The sequence below is a fragment of the Alosa pseudoharengus genome, unplaced genomic scaffold (genome assembly GCF_046254945.1).
Source record: "Alosa pseudoharengus isolate Yale_2024_CS ecotype anadromous, Long Island Sound unplaced genomic scaffold, YU_APseudo_1.1 YU_APseudo_1.1_scf_21, whole genome shotgun sequence".
Taxonomy (NCBI): Eukaryota; Metazoa; Chordata; class Actinopteri; order Clupeiformes; family Clupeidae; genus Alosa; species Alosa pseudoharengus.
Genome location: NW_027468674.1, coordinates 29,640,792 through 29,655,451, shown reverse-complemented (window position 1 = coordinate 29,655,451; position 14,660 = coordinate 29,640,792). Strand labels below are relative to the sequence as shown.

General features: G+C 45.3%; 1 protein-coding gene across 1 annotated transcript in view; it reads right to left on the bottom strand.

The window, feature by feature from the left end:
- Positions 1-14,660, bottom strand: part of znf385c (zinc finger protein 385C) — a 125,710-nt gene that overhangs the window by 11,661 nt on the left and 99,389 nt on the right. Inside the window, exons 4-6 of the mRNA XM_076298532.1 lie at positions 13,302-13,412; positions 3,903-4,125; positions 2,067-2,396 (exon numbers count right to left, since the gene is read on the bottom strand). Of these exons, the coding sequence (XP_076154647.1) occupies positions 2,067-2,396; positions 3,903-4,125; positions 13,302-13,412 (664 nt within the window). The remainder of the gene's footprint in view (positions 1-2,066; positions 2,397-3,902; positions 4,126-13,301; positions 13,413-14,660) is intronic.

Here is a 14,660-nt window from a genome sequence, read left to right as displayed (position 1 = left end):
CTCTAGTTTAGTGTAGGGTATCATGATGTAGTATACTATGCTCTAGTTTAGTGTAGGGTATCATGATGTAGTGCAGGGATTCCCAAACTGTGGTACGCGTACCCCCGGTGGTACGCGAGCTGCTTCTAGGGGGTACGCGAGATGAAAAGGGCTATGGCGGACAGGTATAAAATGAAAATTTTAAATGTTTTGTAATTAATTCATGAATAAATAGGCTACATTATTTCGAATCAGGTCATAATGATATGGAAACATGAAATTAAAGGATATCATTTATAAACTCTGTATGTGTTCATCAAAAAAAGGGCAGCTTATTAAACATGACGCCTGGAATAGCTAATAGAATGCGTTAGGCTACTTTTGAATGCGTTGGGTGGTCCGTGGGGGGAAAGTTTCGCGGATATAACAGGTTTTTGAAAACAACAAAAACAGAAAGGAGGGAAGGAGCAAAGCTAGGAGTTATTTCAGATGGACAAGAAAGGTAACATTAAGCTAGGCTTTACATTTAACAAACTAAAGGTAGCCTGTTTAGTCTTTCTAGGCTGTATAGCCTAATGTTGTCCAAACGAATACATCCTTGACAGGCGTTGTTGTAGGCCTATTATAAGATATTGTATGTGGATGTAGTTAGGCTACTATGCAGGCTACTTTTCATAACTTTTTAACTGACCAAATGCACGCACCTAAAACCGGGAAACGGACAAATATTGTCAACGCGGGGGGGCGGGTTATAGAATGCGTTACGTTTTTATGTGTTTATGTGTCGGATGGTGGGGGTACGCGAGCCGAGTTGGAATGTAGGCGGTGGTACGCGGGGGAAAAAGTTTGGGAACCGCTGATGTAGTGTATTATACAACAATTGGGTTCTATGGAACTATTTATTTGTTTCTGATTGGCCAAGAGACGTTCCATGAGTTGGAATATCCCTGGATATTTCAACTCAGACTTTGCATAGCTAATAATAAATCACTCCGCGATACAATGTGAAGAATCGACACAATGTTCTCATATCCCAGCTCTCCACTATTTTAAGCAATGGGTTACTCCTTAGCAAACCATAACGAAACAGTGCTTCACCACATCTTTGGATTAAGCCACACAGTCAACTCAATGTAAGTAAGATAAACGAGGATGCTAATTGTTCTCAGCATTGTATGATTGTCACTTGGAGAAGACTAACGTTAGCCTAGTTAGCTAACATGCTAGCATCGTCACATCAGAAAAGCATAGGGGCTGTGCACAGTAGTGTAACATTTATTCACCATAAATTAATAAAGTTGAGTGGTTCTGCAATGTAGGCTATATTTCCGTTTTTTTGCAGTACCATGTCCCTTACATGACATGGCCCAGCGTCCTTGTAATATGCATGCAGCAAAGCTAGATATGAATGTGATTTCAGCCCGACTTTCAACATTTCTTTTCAACGAAGACATGGAAAACCACAAAGACCCGTAACGAGGGATCTGGAATGTTGGTTACCTAGTAACCAAGACGCTGTCTTTTAAAAAGGGAACTATTTTTTGATGCGTAAGAACGATGCCGAAATTAACATTTTTTTTTTTTTTTTTTTTAAAGTATATTTTTTAGGCTTTTTGCCTTTATTATGATAGGACAGTGAAGAGACAGGAAGTGAATGGGAGAGAGAGATGGGGTGGGATTGGGACATGACTGCAGGTCGGACTCGAACCTGGGTCCCCGTGGGCACTCGGACCCATATATGGTACGGACGCTGTAGCCTGCTGCGCCACAGCGCCCCCCGGAAATTAACATTTTTAAACAATAATGGGGTGTTTTCAGATTATTTAGTTTGTGGTAGAATTGTTGTATAAAAGCAATATAGCACTCGTGATCGTGGGATTGGTCATGTTGTTGCCTGCGCAACTTGGCCTCCGGCCTTGTGGCTACGGGCGAACAACACCCGTGGGAATATCCATGACCAATCCCACTCTCACTCGTGCTATATTGCTTAACTATACTCTAGTTTAGTGTAGGGCATCATGATGTAGTATACTATGCTCTAGTTTAGTGTAGGACACTATGATGTTGGTGAAAGGCTGTAGGCCTACCGCTGTAGTGCGCCTCCAGCTGGGACGAGGAGTTCACTGTGATTTTGCACACGGGACAGTGCAGGTGCTGCTTGCTGCTCTTTTTGGGGTCCTTGTCCTCGTCCACACTGCTGGGGGGGTCCCCTTCATTCTTGGGGGGCTCTGGGTGCTCGGGCTCTGGAGCAGGGGGGCTGTCTGTCACGCTCTCTGGCTGCCCGGAGACGGGAGAGACTTCGGGGGAGAGGTGAGCTGGCGCATCCAGCGAGGAGGTCTCGGAGACAGGGGTGAGCATCAGTGAGCTCCCCTGGGCTTCCTCCAGCTTACACACGCCAGGCTGGGCCTCGCTGACCGCTGGGGAGAGGACAAGAAACACACACGTGCATGCACACACATATACACACCATGCATACATACCCACACATACAAACACACACACACACACACACACACAGACACACACACACACAATTACATTAGCATCATCTTTCAAGCAGCAGTGGGTCATAAACAGCAGGCCTCTGTCTCCGTGACGACACCATAACTCTGCTTTATGAAGTCACGGCGGTGCAGGGCGTGAGTGGTGGCAGGCGACGGCAGCCGCGGTGCTGACAGACAGGTAAATTAAACGGCAGGCTAATCGATCGCCTAATCAATGCAACGCCTCCACCGCTCACCCTCTCACTCGCCCGCTACCAGCATCACACTCAATAATGCCACTCTCCCTCTCTTCTCCCTCCCTTCTCTCCTTCCACTCTCACTCTCTCTTCTCCATCCCTCCCCTCACTCTCTCCCCCCTTCCCTTTCTCCATCTCAATCTCTCCCTCCTCTTTCTTTCTTCCCTCTTTCTCTCTCTCTCTCGTGCTGCGCTGTCATCAATCAGCTGCCATGGCAACAACGAGTGGAGGGCAGGCAGAAGAGGATGGAGTGGAGGAGATGAGGAGACGTGGAGTTGGAAGAAAGGGAGGGAGACAGAGAGTGTGTCAGAGACGATGGACAGGGAAGGTGAGAGAGAAGAAGGAAAGAAGACAGAGACAGAGAGTGACAAGGAGAAGTGGATAATGTATATGTTTGGGCACATGAGGTTAAATGAGAGAGAGAGAGAGAATGTGACAGACCGTGAGAGGGAAAGAAAACTATATGTATGTATATGTGTATGTGTATGTGTATGTATATGTATGTATGTTAGATAGAGGATAGATAGATAGAGAGAGAGAAAGAGAAGGAAGAGTGGAGGAAGTATCCCTGTGTGTAAATGAGGTTAAACGGAGAGAGGCAATGAGCAATGCAGAATGCCGAGTAACGGCCACTTTGTCATAAGAGACAAGTGGGAAGTGGGGCCCGAGCCAAAATTAGCATGACATCTGACCCAAACACTTACACACACATCTCCATTTAAGCAACCTCGGCCAGCCACTGGCCCAATCGGCAGCACACACTCATGTGGGGGTGTGTCTGAACGGTCTTAAGATAGGCTTTAGAACAGATTCTCTGATTAGCAGATTAAAAGTCACTGAAAATGTGTTAATTATAGTGTGTGAGAAAGATCTTGCTACAGCTTTTTAATCAGATTTTCAATTTTATTTTCAAATAAAACTCACAGAACACGTTTGCTTCAATTTCAAGTTGTGGTTGATAATAGAGTAAACCTGTTTCTTGTTTTAATAGTTTCTTAATTCCTGGGGTTGTCATTGATGCAAATACAAAACTCACACTCATGTGTCTTCACCCTTGGTGTGTGTGTGTGGGTGTGTGTGTGTGTTACAGTGTCTGTCTACGCTTCACCAAAGCCATATTCAGGACACATTTGACCTCTTCACACAGACCTCCAAAAACCTGAATACTGTGTCTGTCACTCACCTGTTCTCTCGGCCAGGGTCGTGTCCATCAGAGGCTGTGGGGTCACGATCTTTACCTCCTCCGGTTCCCTCTCCCTCTCCTTCTCTCGCTCCCTCTCTCTCTCCCTCTCCTTCTCTCTCTCCCTGCCTGCCGCTCCGTGGTTCCTCTGTTTGTTCTTCATGTTGTCCAGGGCCTTGAGCTTGCGGGCGTGCTTGTGACCCTTGTAATGGGCCTCAGCCTGGTTCTGGATGGAGCAGGAGATGGACAGAAGAGAAAGAAAAAAAAAACAAGAAACAGCATGAACAAACAAACAAACACATGCTCTCTCTGCCTCTCTTTCTCGCTCTCTCCATCTCTCTCTCCCTCTCTCCACACATACACACATACACCCACACAAGCATGTGAACACACACACACACACACACACACACACACACACCCACACACACACACACACACATACACACACTACAACACCACGTCGCCATGCTTTTCACGTTCCACTCCGGTCTTGCTCTCATGGCCCCGGCGGAGGGCATGCAGAGCTGTCATGGCGGGGCACTTCACCCTGTGCCTGCCGGGCTGTGGGGTGGGGGGTGGGGGGGAACCAACACATGCAGGCCCCAGCACATCCTCCACAGCCAGCGGAGCCACCAGTGGCTGGCCGCCGAAGCATCACACCAGCACAGGCTGTCCTCCGCTTGCAACTGCAGAGGTCAGACACAAAATGGCCGCCCATGCACCGAGGTTTGTTCTGCTTTGCTGAGTGCATCAGGGGGACGAGGGCCGTTGTGGAGAGGGGGAAAGAGGTGCATTATGGGTTTGAGTGAAAGTCTGAACTCACACTAGCCCCTGGATTAGGAGAGGAGTATGGCAAGCTCAGGTGCACAGAAACAACCATATAACACTCACAAACATATGCATGCTCGCACGCACGCACACACACACACGTCTGCACGCATATGTCCGCACACACACACACACACACACGTCCACACACACACGTCCGCATGCACACATCCGCACGCATATGTCCGCACACACACACACAGCACAGAACCTGAAAGCTTGGCTTCCCATCCCATTTTGCTGCCTACACTTACAATGCCTCTCAACATCAGCAAGTATTGACAAATGTTCTTGTCATGAACAGCTGCTATATTCATGTCATGAATATTTGTTGCATAGGGACAGAACTCAGAACTCGTACTCTTCTTTTTTGCGCCAAAAAAAGCATCTTGAACAGTTTTATTCTAGTCAGCCACTTGTCTTGCTGTGACTAGGTTCTGATTGGATGCACTGAGACAATGAGGCTTTCAACCCCCCTATCCACAGATTCATAATCTGCAGCTCTTTGTGTGTGTGGTGGGCAACCCAATCAGTGTCTGATGCCTGTGTTTCTGATTAGCCTGAATGCCAATGGCAATTTCCCCTACCATTTAGCATGATGCAATTGCACTAATGTAGATTGCATTCTCTTGGCAAACCAGCAAAGCGTTCTGAATCAGGAGGAGACTTGTTGGGATTGGATATCGCACACACAAACATACACAGACACCCTTGCTACAGCTCTCTAATACACACACTCACACACACACACACAAACACACACACACACACGCACACAAATAGATTTCACTCCCCCCCAAAAAACAGGTGACCCACAGCTTTGAGGAAACTCAGGAAATGCAACCGTCATTTTGTCCTTGACCGGGCAATAATTGCATTTTTGTTGGTTTCTGAGACGGTCACAGGCGCAGGTTGCAGAAGAACACAGACTCTAGTGAGAGTGAGATGATAGATGCAGTCAGGGGGAAAACAGAGATAGAAAAGACAGAGATCGCTTCTGCTGAGCTCAGAGATGGGGAGGAGGAAGAGTATTATCCGTTGGACCCTCAGAACAAGCAGCTACACATACACACACAAACACACACACACACACACACACACACACAAACATGTACACACACCTACAGTAGGAAAGCAAAATCCTTCAGACAATGTCTATGGTACAAAAACATCTAAAGGTTGTCCAGGAGATTACTATGAATAACATGTAAGTCTGTGTGTGTGTGTGTGTGTGTGTGTGAGTGAGTGTAAGTGTTGGACTCACTACATTTGGCAGCTGTGATGGACTGGCCCTGCATTGGGAAAAGCTAGCCATTCAAACCACAATAGGATCTCTGCTGCAGCTGCAGACTGCAGTAAAATCACACACACACAAGACAATCCAGTAAAAAGACACAGACACACAGAGGGCCCTATTTTGATGATCTAAAACGCACGGTCAGTGGCGAAAAGCTTAAATACATTTAGGGGTGTGTTCAGTAAAAATTCGGAGTGGGTTTTGTTATCAAACGTTGGGCACATTGTTCAAAAAGGTTGTTCTTCTGTTTCGAACATTCTAACATAAGATTCCGTTCCGCAACAATTGAAGGTTCTATAATTATAGGTTGAATTCAATGAACCCACATATTCTTTAGAACGTTCATTTTCCAACATTCCCGTCACACCGGTGTGTTGTTACACCTTTATTCCACTGCTTGGTTGAATTTCCCATTGTCCTACGTAATTTAGAACGACCATTAAAGGGACACCAGGCAAGCCTGATGCTTTTTCTCTACGAAACTTCGCTGGCTCTGCCATTATACACACGTTTGCAACAATCTCTAGCGTTTCGTTAGCCTGCCTCTGTGCTGTAAACTGATCCTGCTTCGGTCGGCGGGTAGGATACACTGAACTTGCAAGTGGGATATTCTTCCTACAGGCAGTAGGGGCGGGCGAGAGAGCCTTCATTCGCCCCGTAATGAGTCATTTAACCATATACCGACTTACGAAGATGATTAATTAACACGAAAACGTGGCCTGGTGTCCCTTTAACCGTATGTTATTTGCACACCTATGAAGTAGATCCATTTTTTTGTCCGTATCACACTTGGATATTAATTCGCCGAACTCGTTGTGAAGTTTAAATTAACCGTCATGTTGCATCTGAGCTGTAAAATGCAGACGTTCAAAACATAGTAACATTGTAGCATATGACGGAAGTGGCTTTTAGCTAGATGGATGACAGCAGGCTAGGTAAAATAGCGATGTTTCAAAGCTAAAGTTCATTAGAATCTTGGGATACGCCCGCTTGACAACGGAAGAGATAGAACTAACGACTGGCCTTTGGCCGTAGCAACCATCCATTTAGAACTAGTAACGGCAGTTTGTCCTGCAAGTTGAGAAATTAGTTGATATGTGTCGGAAGAAAGTAGTTCTACAAACAAGACAGTTTTAGCGATTAAAACTTTTAAATTGTAACAGGAAATGAACACAAGGCAAGTGGCAACAGTGGAATAAGCGGGATAATGGACTCCACGGTGGTCTGTTCACAGAAGTTAATGCACTTACGATGTTTAAACGGCCCTCCGCTTCGTGTCTGGGCCGTTTTACAACCTCGACCGTGCATTAACTTCAGTGAACAGACCACCGTGTCGTCCATTATCCCTTACTTAAAGGTTAATCAGCCATTAATTTGGCAGTGATTTGGGCGTAACATCCTTTCAACCAATGAGAGTGACATCTGTCACTTTAACAGCAAGCAGCGCAACTTCAAACAGCGCATCTGTGTTTTGTGAGTCAGCGGCGCATTTGAAGGAATCTGCTTGTATGCGAGACTGTGTAGAACACAGGCATTCCACTAAACCTTGCTTTACTGAAACCTGTTTGTGACTACATGCATTCTGCACTCGCCTATTATTTGAACTCAAAGGCAAAATGCATAACCGTGGTCTCATAGGTAAAACAGTTCTACAGTTATTTAGTTTCACTATTGATTGACAAGGGGTTACAATCGAAAATGTAGCCTGAAAAAAGCAACCCTTACCCTAATAATGTTTGAATGAGTGAATAAAAATCCTAAGGCTATTATCCTGCAGAGAAGTTGTTTGGGACTGCTTGCTAAGGGCTGCTATACATCTCGTGGCTGTGCTTCTTCAGCTGTGCTTTACATGAGCCTTTTTCTATAGACCGTATATAAGTTTTTCTTGGTCAGTGGTGTAATGATTTTTAGAGGGTGTAAGATAGCGATTTTTGGATCATGTGCCAGAACACACCTTGGCAAAATCCGCCACTGACTGGGTGTAAGAAAAGAATGAGCTTTGCGTCGGGCTTTGCACTGCGTTTCTGATTGTCAAAATAGAGCCCAGACACACACACACACACACACATGCACTCAGCTGGTTGTTGAGATGTCCTCAGTGAGCATGAGAACAGGTGATAGCTGTTTGTTGCTGTTGCATCTATTCAGTTCAAATGTCATCCCTGTGATGGGCTCTTAAGTGCATTAGCATGAAGGAGATGTTATGCACACATTAAGAAGAAGAAGAAGAAGAAAGAGAACGCGGCGCCATGTTCCGCGTTCTAGTGCGTCCTCAGGAGAGAGGGGAAAAACGGCCGCTCAGCAGTGTGGAACAGAGGAAGCATAATCAGAACTGCTGAAAAGCACACACACACACACACACACACATACATACGCACACACACACACACACACACACACACACATACGCACACACACACACATACGCACACACATACGCAGTCAAATAATTTATGCAGATGTGGGTCAGCAGACAGCGTTTGCAAATGATCTGCCATTTCAGTTTATGGCCGAGCAGTGTGTGAGCATGACACAGGGGGTGAGGAGGGAGAGGGGAAAGAGGGGAGGACAGAGAGAGAGAGAGATAGAGAGAGAGAAAGAGGAGAAGAAGTGAGAAGAAAGGAGTGAGAATAAAGGCAAGAAAATAGACGTAGAGATGAAAATGGTAAGATAGAGTGGAAGAGGAAACACAAGTAAGAATGAAAGAAAAAAGAAAGGAAGAAAGATAGAGAGTGAGAGAGAGAGAGAGAGAGAAGAGAAAGAGTGCAGAGAATCAATGAGAAGGGCACAAGAACACAATACAGAAAGTGAGGGAGGCATAAAAGGTGATGGAGTGTAAAATGCACCAGGTCCTGATGCAGGCCAGCGCAAGGCCAGAGACAAGAAGAGAGTGCGTAAGCAACGGGGGATAGAGGAAAGGATGGACAGAATGAGAAGATGATGATGGAGAGTGTGCATGTGTGAGTATGTATGTGTGTGTATGAGAGAGAAAGAGAGAGGTAGAGACAGAGATTAAGTATGAGATACAGGGTGCACACGTGTGTGTGTGTGTGTGTGTGTGTGTGTGTGTGTGTGTGTGTGTGTGTGTGTGAGTGTGGCAGGGACATTAAGGGTGTGTGTGTCTTTCACACTGTTTGTGTGTGTGTGTGTGTGTGTGTGAGTGTGAGAGAGACAGAGAGAGAGAGAGAGAGTGACCTGGTGTATGTGTTTATGCGTGTGAGAGAGCGATGGAGTAAGACATGGAGGGTGCATGTGCATGACTGTGTGTGTGTGTGTGTGTGTGTGTGTGTGAAAGAGATGGAGTGAGACATAGAGAGAGGGAGAAAGCCCATAAGCTGAGCAGGACAAGAGAGAGCAGCAGACCCCTCCAGTGACCTTGACCTGGCCCCTCCTCTTCTGGTGTGCTATTGGCTAGAGGAGAGGGCTATGAGTGTATTTGTGTGTGTGTGTGTGTGTGTGTGTGTGTGTGTGTGTGTGTGTGTGTGTGTGTGTGTGTGTGTGTGTGTGTGTGTGTGTGTGTGTGTGAGTGTGTTGAAGGGGGATAGCCAACAGCACTGAATGCTTCTGCACGATAATCATTCAGCGTGCAAAGAACACACACACACACGACAACAACACATACACGCACACACTCAGGCATACCCACACGAACTACTGTCATATCATATGTACGTCACATAGAGTGACTCACACAAACACACGGAAACGCACACACACACCACTGTATACTGCCATCATCTGATGTGAGTCAGACTCAATGACTCACACGCAGACACACACACAAACACACACACACACACACACACACACAGACACACTCCCACTAGCCACCCCTGTCTCAGAGTCTAACCTTCACCACTCACTAGCAGCGGCCCCTACAGATAGCCTCAGGGGCTGCCTGCAGCCAATCACGACTCCACTTCCTGGTTCAGGGGGGCGGGCCCCTGATGGCCACGGCTGGAAGCACAGAGGAGAGGGAGGAGACTTTGTTAATGATCACGGGTCAGTCAGCGTCAACTCAGCCATTATCACTCAGCCAACTCAGTCATTATTCCTGATTTCTCAAGGATAAAGAGATGTGGACACTCTCTCACACACACACACTTATATGACCAAGCACATTTGCACACATCACATACATCACATACACACACACACATACACGCACAGACACACACACGCTCACACACACACTCTCACACGCATGTCGCACACATGCACACACACACACTCACACACGCATGTCGCACACACGCACACACACACACACACACACACACACACAGTAACACATAACTATATTGGCTGATGCAAGTAAACACCGGAGCAGCCGCAAAAAGGCACTCGCACCAACAAGCAATAAGGACATCATCCACAAATAGGGATATAAGACATAATAAAGGCATACGTGGTCAAGCCAGGCAAAAAGACAGCAGGGAGGGGGTTAGGGTGGGGGGTTGCAAGGTTCTTATTTGAAACTGATGACTTCTATCATCACAGTCTCATTCTGTTCAAATGACAGAGCAATTTAATAGCATCTGTAATAATAAGCTAGTGTGGGAGCAATTTGAAGACGTGTCGACTCATGTCATTCCCATCACACACACGGGCGCATGCATACAGGCACACACATATTCAAATATGTGCATTCTCTCTCTCTCTCTCTCTCTCACACACACATACTCACACACACACACACACACACACACACACACACACACACACACACACACACACACACACCCCTTTCTCTTCCCCCTTTTCAGAAATTACGACTGGGCTTGAAGGCCTCATTGGGATTCTACCATTAAAATGCTAATAAGTCATAAAACTCAGGCTGCAAATCAAGTCCCAACAAGTCAAACATCTAAGGAATAAAAAGTGAAAAAAAAAAAAAAAAGAAAGGCAAATTGCTCTGTTATCAGTTTCCTACAGGCAATGGATGTGGAAAGGATAGAGAGAAGAGGGGAGTGATTGTGTGTGTGTGTGTGTGTGTGTGTGTGTGTGTGTGTGTGTGTGTGTGTGTGTGTGTGTGTGTGTGTGTGTGTGAGAGAGAGAGAGAGAGAGGTCACCGGTGATGAAAGAGAAAATGAAAATGTATTGACTACTGATACTCTTAAAGGCTAGTCGACTAGATAATCAAGCAACCCAACAACACCTTCTCAAAACACGATCTATAAGACAGTCGAGGGAATCAAACAAAAGGAAGAGAAAAGAATGGACAGAAAGAGAGAGGGAGGGATAGAAGGGAAGTGAAAGAAAGAGATTTTTATATTTTATATGGAGAGTGATGCTGAGATAATAAACTGAACTTATCTGACTTTGAGTTAATGCTCTCTTCTTCCTCTTCTCTCTCTCTCTCTCTCTCTCTCTCTCACACACACACACACGCACATGCGCACGTGCACACACACACACACACACGCACACACACACACACACACACAAACACACACACACACACACAGCACACATCGCACACTCAGACAAAAAAATGTAATTAGACATTCTGAATGGAAAATCTAGAGAAGAAAGCTGATCTACTCTCCACTTATAATCTTCTATGGTGTGTATGTGTGTGTATTTGCATCTGTGTGTGTGCACAAGAGGAAATTGGGCTGGGGATTGAAGCCAAGAACCGAGAAACAGAGAGAATAGGGGAATATTGTGAGCAAAAAAGGGGATGAAGAGAAGGGTATGTAGAGAGAGAGAGAGAGAGAGAGGGAAAGAAGGGGAGGGAGCGTGTGGGACCACTGAAAGTCCTACAATGGATTATTTCTGTTCCTTGGTGATAACTGGTCACACTTTCTACCACACATTTTTTAGTTAACAACAAGACAAATATACACAGAATATACTCAGCCAAAACATTGCCCCAGTGCATACGCAATACTCTCACACACACACACACACACACACACACACACACACACACACACACACACACACACACACACACACTATGCATACAGGCATAGACACTTGACTGTGAGCATCCCGCTCTCTTTTTCTCTAACACACACACACACACACGCACACACAAACACATACACACACACACGCACACACAAACACATACACACACACACGCACACACAAACACATACACACACACACGCACACACACACACATACACACACACACGCACACACACACACAAACACATACACACACACACACAGATTAAACAGAAAAACAGAAAATGCCACTGGCAAAGGTAAGAATAGGGACAGCATGGGTGGGGGGTGGGGGCTGGGTAGGGGGACAGCATGGGTGGGGGGTGGGGGCTGGGTAGGGGGACAGGATGACGGATGACAGAGAATTAGAAGAGGGAGGGGACGGGATGAAAGGATGAATGCAGGACAGAAAGAAAGACAAAAAAAGGGAGAGGACTGGGGAAGAGAAGAGCAGAGCAAAGAAGAAAGGAGAAGGGACATGAGAGGAGAATGGAGCAAGAGGAAGAGGAAGAGGAAGAAGAGGCGGGAAGGGAAGAGAAGACTGGAAATGAGAATAAATAAATAAATACATATTACACAACAACAACAACAACACAATACAGGTATATAGTTCTGTGTTAGTACGAGCTCAGTACAGCAGCACATCTCACAGTACTGTGCATTGTTACATTACACTATTGAATGCTGAAGTATAGTGTTACACATGTTATAACAATCCATAATAATAGGTTAATATTATGTAATTACATAGGTGTTAGCACTAGGAATATGATTAGAGTTACACACAGCTAAAGAGTATCAATGCACCTTAACATACTAATGATAAATGTGTTATAGTGTACTTATGTTGTAATTACAATGTAACAACAATACTATAATGTTAAGTGATACTGTAAGGACATAAGTGTTCATGAACACTCTCGTGAACTGGACCTGGCCCCTATAATAGGCTCTTTGTATTTATATTTTATCCTCATTAGATAGACTTAGTCTATCCTTGGCTTTATTATGTAGTAACCACTTACTATAATCATCCTGCTGTGTTGTGCCTCAGTGGTCTATCTATTCTGTGTTATCATATTTTTTTATTACATTTTCCTGTGTTTTTGGTATGCACGAAAGGCGCTACATAAATAAAGATGCATTTGTTTCGAGTGGTATTTTGTGGTGGTTCTAATTTTTGGGTGGGGGGAGAAAAAGAGAGTGAGGGAAGAGAGTGAGGGAGAGAGAGGAAGAAGACAATGAGAATGGGAGGAACAGAAGGAGGAGGGGAAGGACAGAGGAGAGGAGGTGGGGAAAGAGTGCTTCTCACTAACGGTTGAGTTGAAGCGTAGGTGGCAGATGTTGCAGGAGATGATCTGTTTCTTCTTGAGTGGCTGCGGAACCCCAAATGTGTGGTTGATGACCGCCTTCTGGACCGGGTCCATCTGGGTTCACACACACACACACACACACAGACAGACAGAGAGACAGAGAGACAGAGAGAGAGAGAGAGAGAGAGAGAGAGAGAGAGAGAGAGAGAGAGAGAGAGAGAGAGACATAAACACATACACAAACAGACAGAGAAACACACACAAATGTTGCCATAGTCACACATCACTTTGGAATTCTGTATAAAAAGAGGTCCTTTTTATATTTGAAAAAATATAAGGGGAAAAAATAAATAAATAAAGGAACAATTTTAAATTATAGTCTACTGCTGATTATTTTTTCTTTTATGTCCAGCACTGTTTAAACACAAACACTCTCTCTCTCTCTCTCTCTGTTTCTCTCACACACAAACACATACACACAAACACACATTTTCTCTCTCTCTATCTCTCTCAACCCCCCCCCCCCCCACACACACACACACACACGTGGCTGCTAGCCAGTACTAATGTGTTGTGAAGGACGTGGGATGACGTGGCTGGCTGCAGTGGTCTACTGCGCTCTGCTGCATGAGGAGCCCCTACTGCATGCTTACGTAAAACACACAAGCATGAAGAGACAAGAGAGAGTGACTCACAAAAGAACACAACCACCCTTCGTAATGCGTTTCACGCATTAACATATAAATGTGCACGCACACACAGACACACACACACACACACAGCAGTGCAGTAGTAGCCTACAGCGCACACAATGCGGTTGCTACTTCCCCAGTCCCCCACACACACGTAGCATATAGAGGCAGGTGATGTTTAACAACAGTTTAGGCATCATTATGGGCTCCCAGGGGAGAGTAAAGAGCCATTTGGCTGTAGTTTTGTGCATTACAATATGCTGTTTACAAGGGTCCATATTTAAAATGGTGATACTGTCAGCAACAGATCTGCAACATCTCAAACGTGCAGAAATGCAACATCCCAGTGGGTTGCGGGTTCCTGTTGTGTGGGGCACATTCATTAACTCTAAAAATATCCTTAATCATTAACCCTAATTTGTAGCTGATGAACTAATTTAGTGTTTTTTAAGACGAGTCTCATTGACTAGTGGACTAATCCATAAACTGTATGTCACTTTAAGTTTAGTATGCATTCCTTAAGTACATCTCCTTTAGTGCAAACCCAGACTGAATCTTGGGTTCACGGAGAGGTAACAGGAATCAGCTGGAGGGACTAGAGGAAGGCCTTTAGCCCAAGTTCCTATCCTGCTTTGCTTGCAGTCTCTTCTTGTTTGTTCTCTGGACTGCA